General features: G+C 59.4%; 1 protein-coding gene across 1 annotated transcript in view; it reads right to left on the bottom strand.

Moving 5' to 3' along the window:
- The window catches only part of TBC1D2B (TBC1 domain family member 2B), a 35,109-nt gene extending 22,773 nt beyond the window's left edge, over window positions 1-12,336 (bottom strand). The window contains 2 exon segments of the mRNA XM_079800967.1: window positions 1,411-1,564; window positions 11,988-12,336. Of these exon segments, the coding sequence (XP_079657093.1) occupies window positions 1,411-1,564; window positions 11,988-12,317 (484 nt within the window). The 5' untranslated portion in view covers window positions 12,318-12,336.
- Window positions 12,337-12,636: the final 300 nt, after the last annotated feature.

The raw sequence follows: 12,636 nt of genomic DNA, 5'->3' as shown, positions 1-12,636 counted from the left end.
CGTGTGTACACACACACCTTCAGACACGCCGCTGCTCTGAGGATCAAGTCCCAAGTCCCAAACCCGGAGGTCAAGGCCCCTCAACCGCAGCCCGGCTGAGCCTCAGGCCCGGCACACCCCACTGCTCCCCATCGGGGCCGAGGGCCCCCGCCTCTCCTCCCCTGCACCTGGCTGGCTCCTGCTCCCCCTTCCGGTCTCAGCGTGGCTGCCCCTCCTCAGAGAGGCCCTGGCCACCCACGGCTGGGCTCACCCCCCGCCCGGGGCCTCTGTACCCCATAGGGCCCTCACATCACCTCAAGCCTTCTTCACGCCCGCCCACGGGAAACGCTGTGAGGGAGGGAGAAAGCCGCTCCCAGGGGCCTGTGCTGCTGAGCGGATGACAAACGTCAGAGGCACAAACGCTGAACTCCCACGTGACAGGCCCGGGCCACGCGAAGGGAACCACACGTGGGCTTCAATGTCTCCTCGGGCGCCCAGGCCACAGCCTTTCGGCTCAAAAGAAGGAAGGACCGGCCCGGCTGGTGTGGCTCAGTGGTGGAGCGTCGACCTATGAACCAGGAGGTCAGGGTTCCATCCCTGCTCAGGGCACAGGCCCGGGTTGTGGGCTCCAATCCCAGTGGGGGGCGTGCAGGAGGCAGGCGATCCATGATTCTCTCTCCTCATTGGTGTTTCTCTCTCTCTCCCTCTCCCTTCCTCTCTGAAATCAATAAAGTGATATATTTTTTATTTCTTACTTTTTAAGTATATTTTTATTATATATAATATATTTTTATTAATTTCAGAGAGAAAGGGATAGGGAGAGAGATAGAAACATCCACGAGAGAGAATCATGGATTGGCTGCTCCTGCACGCCCCACACTGGGGATCAAGCCCGCAACCCGGGCACGTGCCCTTGACCGGAATCGAACCCAGGACCCTTCAGTCCACAGGCAGAGGCTCTATCCACTGAGCCACACCAGCCAGGGCAAGAAATATATATTTTTTAAAAACACAAGTCTTCTTAGAAAACATGCCTGGGTCATGGGCGGGGGCCTTGGCGAAACCTCCCCCATGTCTACACACCTGTGTGAACTCTGACCCCTCTGCCCAATCCACATGACGCGCAGGCGTGAATTCTGTGCCTGCAGGGGGGCGGAGGGCCAGGCTGGCCCGGGAGCCGCACGGGGTCCCACCCGCACACGCCCCACCTGCCGACTCGGCTGTGTCCCCTGCAGCGTGCTGGGCCCTGACCTTGCCCGACCCCCCAAGGTCATTCCAGGCCTGCGTACAGCGCTGGGCGAGGCAGTGCCCGGGGAGCGTGGGGGGCCGCCCCTGCATCAGGGCTGGTCAGGCCCCGGACCTCCGCGCCCACGTTCCCCGCGAGGCTGGCGAGCGGGCCGGATGGCGGCCACGCGCCAGGAAGTGACTCACCTGGGGCGCCCCTGGCCACGAGGCCCTGGGAGCAGTCCCCGGGGGTGGGGGAGGTCCGGCCGTCCCACTTGACCATGTCCAGGCCGTTGCAGTACTCCCAGCGCTTCTGCTGCAGCTCCTGCAGCCAGTAGGTCATGAGCTGGCGGTTGGGGGCCTGGGGAGAGAGCGCACAGGGTTACGGCCGCCCCAAGGGCTCAGAGCCGCGTGTTTCGTGAGGACAGACGGCACGCCTGGCCCCCGCAAGGGAGGGCGGAGAAGGGAGGGCTGAGAACAGCGGGCCAAAGAAACGTCCATTTCAAGACCTACACCGGGGAATACGCTTTAGCAATTAAAACCACAGCAGCAGCCCGGCCGGCGTGACTCAGAGGCTGAGCATCGACCTAGGAACCAGGTCAGGGTTCGATTGCCGGTCAAGGGCACACGCCCGGGTGGCGGGCTCCATCCCCAGTGGGGGGCGTGCAGGAGGCAGCCGACCCATGATTCTCTCTCATCATGGATTTTTCTCTCTCTCTCTCCCTTCCTCTCTGAAATCAATAAAAATATATTAAAAAGGAAAGAAAGAAGCCGGTTCCAACAGGCTACATGCTGTATGATTCCATGTATGTGACATTTTAAAAATTATTTTTTAAAAATATTTTTATTGATTTCAGAGAGGAAGGGATGTGTGCATGTTGGCACACATATGCACATGCATGGACACACACATATGTAAGTGCACATGTATGTAGCTGTTATGTGCATGCTGTCAGTCGGGTGCATGCGTGTGCACATGTGTGCATGCACATGCATGTGTGCTCTGGTCCTCCACCAGCTCCCTTGCCGGCTCCCACCCCCGCCCCAGGGAGAGGACCACCAGCGGCCGTCCAGGCACCTGCCTCCCCACCCCGCCCGCACGGGCTCCTCGGAGTGTCTGTGCTCGGTAAAGCGGGCGCCCCTCACAGGGTCCGATCCCTCCATGGCCCCCCCAGCTCTCTCCTGAGACGCACGCCCCATGTAAAAACCTGCTTTTTACAAGGAAACCGCCTCCCTTCACCTCTCCACGCAGCCTGTCTCCGCAGGGAACTCCCAGCCCCCTGTCCGTCAGCCCCGCTACGTGCCTGGGGCAAAGACGCCCTTTCGGATCACGTGCGTCCCAGGTCCGACCCCTCATTCCTGCTACAGAAACCGGCCCCCACGGCGCCCACCCCTCGAGACCGCCCTGAGCGGGGCCCTTTCCCATAAAAACAACCCAGAAACCACCACAAGTCCCTGCCTTCCACCCCAGCCGCTGGGGGCGTGTGCTGGCCGCGGGGAGGCGGGAAGCCCTGTTCTCAGGAACCTGAACCCCAACACAGAGACGGGGGGGGGGGGGGGGGGAGGGGCAGGACTGAATGCAACAGGTGACAAAACCCACAAAAACCGGAGGCCTCTGCGCTTCCCGCTGGGCACCTTTTCTTAAAAATATGTTTTTATTGATTTTAGAGAGAGAGGAAGGGAGAGGGAGAGAGAAACATCAATGATGAGAGGCTTCTCTCTCTCTCCTTCCCCCTTCCTCTCTGAAATCTATAACAAGACATTTTAGCCCTAGCCGGTGTGGCTCAGTGGATAGAGCGTTAGCCCTGGGACTGAAGGGTCCCGGGTTCGATTCCGGTCAAGGGCATGGACCTTGGTTGCGGGCACATCCCCAGTGGGGGGTGTGCAGGAGGCAGCTGATTGGTGATTCTCTCTCATCGATGTTTGTAACTCTCTATCCCTCTCCCTTCCTCTCTGTAAAAAATCAATAAAATATATTTTAAAAAATCAATAAAGTGTCTTAAAAAACATGTATATATATTTAAAGGGCTTACTTTTTCCTTTAAAAATAAAATAAAAAGCATGTCCCGGGGGGAGAGCCCCAGGGCTGGGTGGGCACAGCTGCCCTATCAGAACTCTGCGCACGCAGGGCCCACCCACAGGACAGAGCCAGGCCACCCGCGGCGGCTGCGGAGGAATCCGCCCCGACAGCTGGCTGACCCCACGGGGCCCAGCTGCTCCCACAGGCCTTTGTCCACACCCAGGAGCCCCCCCCCCCCCCGCAGACAGGCCCGGCCACCTGTCTCCCGTGGACCTCCAGGCACTTCCTTCCCTCCACGCCCAGCTCTCTCCTTGGAAAAGTCCCAGGATTCAGTCCTCTGAGCCCGGCCCGTGTTGCTCAGTGGTTGGAGCTTCGACCCATGACCCAGGAGGTCAGGGTTCGATTCCCGGTCAGGGCACATGATGAGAGAGAATCACGGATCGGCTGCCTCCTGCACGCCCCACACTGGGGATTGAGCCCGCCACCCGGGCATGTGCCCTGACCGGGAATCGAACCCTGACCGCCTGGTTTGTAGATTGACGCTCAACCACGGAGCCACGCCAGCCAGGTGGTAAACCCTCTTCTCACCCCTGGCCACCAAGTCCTGTGTGTCCCGTGCTTAGAACCCTCGGGGGCTCACGGGGCCAGGCCATCATGCGTGGAGCTCTGGCCCACACTGCCCCACACCCGTGGGACCAGAGCCTGGCCCTCACCCAGCAGCACACAGAACCGGCCTCCTTGACCCCTGCTCCTACGGCACTCACACCCACCTGCAAACTCCTATTCGATCCTCAAAACCCCGTTCAAAAATCCCATCTGAGCCATGGCCGGTGTGGCTCAGCGGATAGAGCGTCGGCCTGCAGACTGACGGGTCCCGGGTTCAACTGCGGCCAAGGGCACATGCCCGGGTTGTGGGTTCGATCCTCAGTGTGGGGCGTGCAGGAGGCAGCTGGTCCATGATTCTCTCCCATCATTGATGTTTCTTTCTTTTTCTTTTTTTTAAAATATATTTTATTGATTTTTTTACAGAGCAGAAGGGAGAGGGCTAGAGAGTTAGAAACATCGATCAGCTGCCTCCTGCACACCCCGCACTGGGAATGTGCCCGAAACGAAGGTACATGCCCTTGACTGGAATCGAACCCGGGACCCTTCAGTCCGCAGGCCGACGCTCTATCCACTGAGCCACACCGGTTAGGGCTCATCATTGATGTCTCTCTCTCTCTCTCTCTGCCCCTCTCCCTTCCTCTCTGAAACCAATAAAAATATATATTAAAAAAAATCACCTTCATTTTAAAAAAAGAGAAGAAAAATAATCCCATCTGAGTGTTCAAAGAGGCCGCCTGGCGTCCCTCACGGAGCAGATCCATCACCCCTGCACATACATGTGATGACACAGCTGCTCAGCCACCACTTAGCATGTGATCTCCGGGCTTCTCCCCAGAGGGTCAGGGAACGGGTCAGGGCTCCCATGTTTATAAGCCCGACCGCCAGGAAGGAGGCCACGTCCCAGCGGGGAGGGGGGGGGAGTCTGACCCCCGGGGGAAGCAGGCGACCCCCACCCGCCGCTCGGGATGGAGGGAGGCCCCCCTGGACTTCCGAGCCGGGTCGAAGGCCATTCTCCCGTAAGCCGCGGCGAGCAGCACAGGAATATAGGAAGCCGCCTGATAATCCAGGACGAGACTCAGATAAAAAAAGCAGACCGGCCCTGACCGGTGTGGCTCAGTGGATAGAGCATCGGCCTGCGGACTGAAGGGTCCCAGGTTCGATTCCGGTCAAGGGCATGTACCTTGGTTGTGGGCACATCCCCAGTGGGGGGTGTGCAGGAGGCAGCTGATTGATGTTTCTAACTCCCTCTCCCTTCCTCTCTGTAAAAAATCAATAAAATATATTTAAAATAAAAAAGCAGACGGCCACACCAAACTGAAAGCAGCCCTCGGCTCCGGATTCTCTTCGGAGCGTTTCCACGTCATCACGAGCCTCGAGACACCCTCCAGGGATCAGGCCCAGATCCAACGGGAAAACAAAACAAAACTGACTTTCCCCGGATGGTTTTGAAACCCTGAGTGGCAGCCCGGCGCCCGAGGCCGAGACGGGAAAGAGGGAAAGAACGCGGCAGCACAGGCCTCCATTCCCCCAGCGGAGGCCATCCGTTCTATCTTCTTATTTTTCTAATAATATATTTTATAGATTTTTTACAGAGAGGAGGGGAGAGGGAGAGAGAGTTAGAAACATCGATGAGAGAGAAACATCCATCAGCTGCCTCCTGCACACCTCCCACTGGGGATGTGCCCGCAACCAAGGTCCATGCCCTTGACCGGAATCGAACCTGGGACCCTTCAGTCCGAAGGCCAACGCTCTATCCACTGAGCCACACCGGCCAGGGCCGTTCTATCTTTTTAAACCGCAGTCTTAACAGCAGCACACAAACAGATCTCATTAAAATAATCACATGAATTCCAATCTAAATCCCGTCTGGCCAGCATCCCTTTAGTGGCCGACCTTCCACCTATATACCAAGAGGTTGAAGTTCTATTCTGTGGGGGGAGGGAAGGGGAGGAGGAGAAACTCGATCCCCAGTGTGGGGTGTGCTGTGATTCTCTCTCATCGTTGATGTTTCTATCCTCTCTCTCTTCCCCTTCCTCTCTGAAATCAATAAAAATAGATTAAAAATAAAATAAATCCTTTCAAAGACTGAGCAAGACCCTACTACACCTCAACATTCAAATTCTGAACAATTTGAATCAGAGAGGAAGGGAGAGGGAGAGAGAGAGAAACATCCATGATGAGAGAGAATCGTGGATCAGCTGCCTCCTGCACGCCCCACACTGGGGATGGAGCCCACAACCCGGGCATGTGCCCTGACCCGGAATCGAACCCTGACCCCCTGGTTCCTAGGTAGACTAGTCACTCAATCACTGAGCCACGCCGGCTGGGCAGTCAGCATTCTCTTTTAAAAAGCAAATATCTTGCCCTGGCTGGTGTGGCTCAGTGGATAGAGCGTCGGCCTGAGGACTGAAGGGTCCCGGGTTCGATTCCGGTCAAGGGCATGCACCTTGGTTGCGGGCACATCCCCAGGTGGGGGTGTGCAGGAGGCAGCTGATGGATGTTTCTCTCTCATCGGTGTTTCTGACTCTCTATCCCTCTCCCTTCCTCTCGGTCAAAGATCAATAAAATATATTTTAAAAAAACAACAAAAAGCTAACACCTGGATGGAAAAGCCTTTTCTCGGCCCCATGGCCAGCTCACACCTCCTTTAGTGTTAAGGATGCAACGAGGTTAGCAGCTCGGGGTAAGGACGGGAGGAGGGAGCCCGCCCCCCCACAGGTCAAACGCAGCCACGTTCCGGGGTAGGGGCTGGTGAGGGCCCGGCCTCCCTGGAGCCACCCAGGCGCAGCCTCCACCCAGACACACGAGGTCAAGGACAAGGTCACCCCCCGTAGCTAAGGGGAACTGACCACAGGCTGTTTCAGAAGAAGGGGAGCCACGTGGCCGCCGATGACCACAGGCCGATCGCACAGTGAGAGTCGGGGCGGTGAGCTCAGGGTCAGCAACGCCCCGCACCCACAGCCAGCCAGCAGCGCCTGCACGCCCCCACACGGGCTCCACACCCCACTCACCCGGCTCCGCCCGCGGTTTCTTTTTAAATACAGAGTGGCCAGATGATGATGATCTCTGAACTGCCCACTCAGTGTATATCCTATAGAATAAAAGGCTAATATGCACATTGTCCCCTCAACCAGGAGTTTGACCAGCAGGCAGGCCGGCCAACCGCCCATGTCCCCTCCCCCTGGCCAGGCTGGCCGGGCCCCACCCATGCGCGAATTCATGCACCGGGCCTCTAATATATATATATACACACTGAGTGGCCAGGTTATTAAGCGTTCAGAGATCATCATCATCTGGCCACTCAGTGTATTTTATTGATTTCAGAGAGGAAGGGAGAGGGAGAGAGAGAGAGAGAAACATCCATGATGAGAGAGAATCATTGATCGGCTGCTTCCTGCACACCCCACACTGGGGATCGAGCCCACAACCCAGGCATGTGCCCTTGGCTGAAATTGAAGCCGGGACCCCTCAGTCCGTAGGCCGAGGCTCTATCCACTGAGCCAAACCAGCCAGGGCTCAGTGTTTTTTTAACTTAAAACTAGGACACATGGATGCCGGTCTTAAAAATGAATTATTAGCCTGGCCAGCGTGGCTCCGTGGTTGAGCGGCGACCTAGGAACCAGAAGGTCACGGTTCGATTCCCGGTCAGGGGCACAGGCCCAGGTTGCAGGCTTGATCCCCAGTGGGGGGCGTGCAGGAGGCAGCCGATCCGTGATTCTCTCTCTCATCCTTGATATTTCTCTTTCTCTCTGAAATCAATAAAAATGTATTTTTTTAAACATGAGCCTGCTCTATTGGGTTAAACTTTTCATTCACTCACCCCTCATGCCTTGGCAGGGCCAGACCAAACGGTTTCGAGGGCCTTGTGCGCCCTGGGGGGACGTACCCCCCCCCCCCCCAGCTTCGAGAGGATGCCAAAGCCTGGGAGCGCCTCCCTCCGGGCAGTCATCGCACACACAGGCCCCTCCAGGCGGCCAGGCCCTCAGAAATTCTTCCACAAAAGCCCGGCTCCCTCCCGGCCCTGGGCCGCATCCCATCAGGGTCCCCCTCCCCTCCATTTACGATGGAGAGAGGCCGACCTCCCTCAGTCACAACCTGGCAGACACCCGAGAGGGACCCCCAACGCCCAGAACGGCAGACAAATCTGGTTTCTCGCCACGTTTTTTGTTTTTTCTCAAAGCTCTTGTAATTCTTTGACTGTATCAAGTGATCATCTAGTCTTTTTAAAAGTCTTAACGCTGCAGTTTCTTTCTCTAAAGAAATATATTTTAACTAGAGGCCCGATGCATGAAATCCGTGCAAGAGTAGGCCTTCCCCCAGCTGCCGGCACTGGCTTCCCTCTGGCACCCGGGACTTGGGCTTCCCTCGCAGCCCTGGCTTCGTCCGGAAGGACATCCGGAAGGACGTCCGGTCTAATTAGCATACTATGCTTTTGTTATCATAGATTGATTTCAGGGATGAAAGGAGAGAGAGAGAGAGAGAGAGAGAGAGAGATCAATGATGAGAGAGCTCAGCTGGTGTAGCTCAGTGGTCGAGCGTCAACCTATCAACCAGGAGGTCACAGTTTGATTCCTGGTCAAGGGCACATGCTGGGGTTGCGGGCTCGATCCCCCGGGTGGGGCGTGCAGGAGGCAGCCGACCCGTGATTCTCTCATCATGGATGTTTCTCTCTCTCCCGTCCTCTCTGAAATCAATAAAAAAATATATATTTTAAAAAGACAGTATTTCCAGGCCCCTGAGCAGATATCCCAGGCGGGACAGCCCAGCCAAGGAGGCGGCCCACCATCTGTCTCGGGCGGACACACCGGGACGGCCCGGGCTGACAAATGTTTGTCATGAAGCCCAGAGCAGCGTCAACACCAGAGAATGCGCTTTATTTTCCCCACCCAGAGGCTTAGGGATAGGAACACGTGACTGTTCAGCTACATGTGACTCGGAAACTAACACGCATGCTCACGGGGGCCACCGACGCCTTCAAGAAGGGGGCTAAGGCCCGGCCGGCATGGCTCAGGGGTGGAGCGTTGACCTATGAACCAGGAGGTCAGGGTTCGATTCCCGGTCAGGGCACATGCCCGGGCTGTGGGCTCCATCCCCAGTGTGGGGCGTGCAGGAGGCAGTCGGTCCATGATTCTCTCTCATCATGGATGTCTCTCTCTCTCCCTCTCCCTTCCTCTCTGAAATCAATAAAATATATATACACTGAGTGGCCAGATGATGATGCTCTCTGAACACAGATGATGCTCTCTGAACACATAATCATCTGGCCACTCAGTGTCTATCCTATGTAATAAAAGGTTAATATGCAAATTGTCCCCTCAACCAGGAGTTCGACCAGCAGGCAGGCCGGCCAACCGCCCATGTCCCCTCCCCATGGCCAGGCTGGCCGGACCCCACCTATGCACGAATTCATGCACCGGGCCTCTAATACACACACACACACACACACACACACACACACACACACTCTGAGTGGCCAGATTACTATGCGTTCAGAGATCATAATAACATAATAATCTGGCCACTCAGTGTGTGTGTGTGTGTGTGTGTGTGTGTGTGTCTTTTTTTTTTTTTTTAAAGACAGATGTGTCTAGAGAGATAACTTAATCACATCCCCTACATTTCGGACACTCGCTGTTCCCAGACTCCGACCTTTCGCAGGGGGCCCGGGTCCGGGTTCAGACGGCAGGGAGATCCGGGCCCCCTCTCCGACCCCCATTCCCTCGTCTGTAACACAAGGCGCTGGGCCAGATCCCTGCGTTCGGACGGAGCGGCTTACCAAGAAATTCCGGGATCAGCTTACATCCAGATTCAAGCACTAACACAACCCCACAAACCACAGCTGCTCCGGGGAAGGCGGGGGGAGGGGGCCGGGGCGGGGGGACGCCTTAAAAACCAGAACCACATGCGAATACCATCAGCACATTGCCGAGTTCTCGCTCCTTCTCTTTCTAACCCATCTGCCCGCAGACATGGGATCTGGAACCTTGACAGGCAGCGAGCCGGAGCCCGAGCAGGGCCTGTCCCTTCTCACCTACAAGGCCCCTCGGGGATCAGGGCTCCCCCGTGTCTGAGGAACCCCGACGGGAAGCATTAACGCTTAGGCCCCTGGTCGGCAAACCGCGGCTCTTTGGCCCCTTGAGTGTGGCTCTTCCACAAAATACCACGTGCGGGCGCGCACGTACAGTGCGACTGAAACTTCGTGGCCCATGCGCAGAAGTCGGTTTTGGGCTCTCCAAAGAAATTTCAGTCGTTGTCCTGTTGATAGTTGGCTCTGTGGACTAATGAGTTTGCCGACCACTGGGTTAGGCGAAGCCCTGCTTGGATCGGAAAGGGGAAAAGGAAGATATATTGCTCATTTCCACTCCCTCCTCCCCAATATATTTGTACTGATACACACTGAGTGGCCTGATTGTTATGCGTTCAGAGATCATCATCATCTGGCCACTCAGTGTATATATTTTTTATTGATGTCAGAGAGGAAGGGAGAGGAAGAGAGAAACATCCATGATGAGAGAGAATCACGGATCGGCTGCCTCCTGCACGCCCCACACTGGGGACCGAGCCCGCAACCCGGGCCTGTGCCCTGAGCGGGAATGGAACCGTGACCTCCTGGTTCCTAGATCGACGCTCAACCCCTGAGCCACGCCGGCTGGCCAAAGAGTTTTTACACGAGACAAACGGATGGCGGGCTGAGAAAATCCCAAACAGGATGCGGCTGTCCTTTTTAACAAACAGTCCCCGGGAAACGCTTTAGGGGGACGGTCCCTGGACGAGCCATGCCTTGGCAGACACTCACGGGGTCAGACACTCGGGTTCACACACGAGCTTTCCAAGCAGGCCGGGCGGGCCGGGCCCAAGGGCGACTGTGCGGGCGACCTTTGCAGACTCGGCTGCCTGCGCCCCCTTAGAGACCGGTGTGGGGTGGGAGTCTGTAAGGACGCCTCCGGGAGCAGCTCCCGACACTGGGGCTCAGTCCGCGCACAGGGGCCCAGGGGGCTGGAGGCACAGCCCACTCGGCAATGCACTTGGCCGGCTTCGCAGAAAGCTGTCCTCCGTCCCAGCCCCAGCCCAGCCCGCTGCTCTGGAGAGAGCCCAGCTTCCTACACAGGGGTGGGGGGGGGAGGGAGGGAGGGAGAGAGAGAGAGAGAGAGAGAGAGAGAGAGAAGGGAGGGAGGGAGGAAGGAAGGGAGAGAGGGAGAGAAAGAGAGAAGGAAGGGAGGGAGGAGGCAGAGAGAGAGAGAAAAAGAAAGAGAGAAGGGAGAGTGAGAGAGAGAGAAAGAGAGGGGAAGGAGAGAGAGAGAGAGAGAGAGAGAGAGAGAGAGAGAGGAAGGAGGGAGGGAGGGAGGGAGGGAGGAGGCCTCCCCCGACCAGGCCGGCAGGCACCAGGGGCGGGAGCGGCCAGCACCGGCCCCCACACTCACAGCAGGAGGGCCCCTCGGAGATGACGGGGCTCCCAGGGCCGGGGGACCTCTGGCCCCGGGGACACCCCTTCCTGCGCTCCGGCTCCCGCGCGAGGCCGAGCTGGTGGGAGGGAGCGACCCCGCCCCACCTCCCCGGCCACCACGAGGAGCGAGAACAGGGGCGCTGCCCCCCACTGGCTGCGGGACCCCAGCGGGGACCCTGCCACTCGGACCCGAGCACTCGGCGGGCGCTGCATTCACCAGCTGCGCCGTGCACCCCCAGGCCCCCCAAACACACGCTCCGCGGACGGGGCAACCGAGGCACAGGAGGTGAACGCACTCGGTCAAAGTCCTGAGCGCCAGGGGGGGCGCACGGGACACCCCGGGATGCGGGAGGGCAGAGGGGGGCCCGGGGAGGGACGCACGGGACACCCCCGGGATGCGGGAGGGCAGAGGGGCCCGGGGAGGGACGCACGGGACACCCCCGGGATGCGGGAGGGCAGAGGGGGCCCCCGGGAGGGTCGCGCCAGACACCCCCGGGATGCGGGAGGGCAGACGGGCCCGGGGAGGGACGCACGGGACACCCCGGGATGCGGGAGGGCAGAGGGGCCCGGGGAGGGGCCCCCAGGTACCGGGCAGGGAATGGGGCCACGGGACAGGGTCTGGGGAGCAGGCAGGGAAAGGCAGGCACCCCGGGGCGGGAGGAGCGCTCCCGGGGCAGAGCGACGCGGGGCCGGGGCGGCGGGGCGGGTTCCCACCTTGAGCACCGTGACGGCGCCCGCGCTGTGCACCTGGAAGTGCGCGGGCGGCTCGGCGCCGGGCTCGGCCGCCTCGTCGGGGCCGTCGTAGGTGAAGCAGGCGTCGGCGATGTCCAGGCGGCCGAGCGGCAGCGCGTCCTGCGGGCTCCTGAAGTAGTAGAGCGAGCAGCGCCGCGCGTCGAACACGAACCAGCGGCTGCGGTAGCCGCGCAGCGGGCCCTTGCCCGACAGCTTCTGCAGGTAGCCGCACAGGCGCGCCGGCTCCCGCCCCGGCCCCGCGCCCTCGCCGCCGCCGCCGCCCTCGTCCGCGCGGGGCCCGGGCCCCGGCATCGCCCGCCGCGCGCCCACTGCCGCCGGCCCCGCGCCCGCCCGCGCTGCCGCCGCCGCCGCCGCTGCCGCACCCACCGGCCGCCCCGCCCCGCCCTCGCGCGCAAGGCAGCCTGGGGTTTGTAGTCCCGCCCACGCCACGCCCACGCCCACTGGCCCCACGCCTGCCCGCGCTGCCGCCCCCGCCCTCCCGCGCAAGGCAGCCTGGGATTTGCAGTCGCGCCTTCGGCCTGCGCGCAAAGTCGTCTGGGACTTGTGGTCCGCCCACGTGGACTCCGGAGCCCCCGGGGGGTGGGGGAATGGGGGAGTAGGGGTGGGTGGG

This window comes from Cnephaeus nilssonii (genome assembly GCF_951640355.1).
Source record: "Cnephaeus nilssonii genome assembly, contig: SCAFFOLD_142, whole genome shotgun sequence".
NCBI lineage: Eukaryota > Metazoa > Chordata > Mammalia > Chiroptera > Vespertilionidae > Cnephaeus > Cnephaeus nilssonii.
The sequence above is the reverse complement of the archived record's forward strand: the minus strand, read 5'-3'. Positions and strand labels throughout refer to the sequence as shown.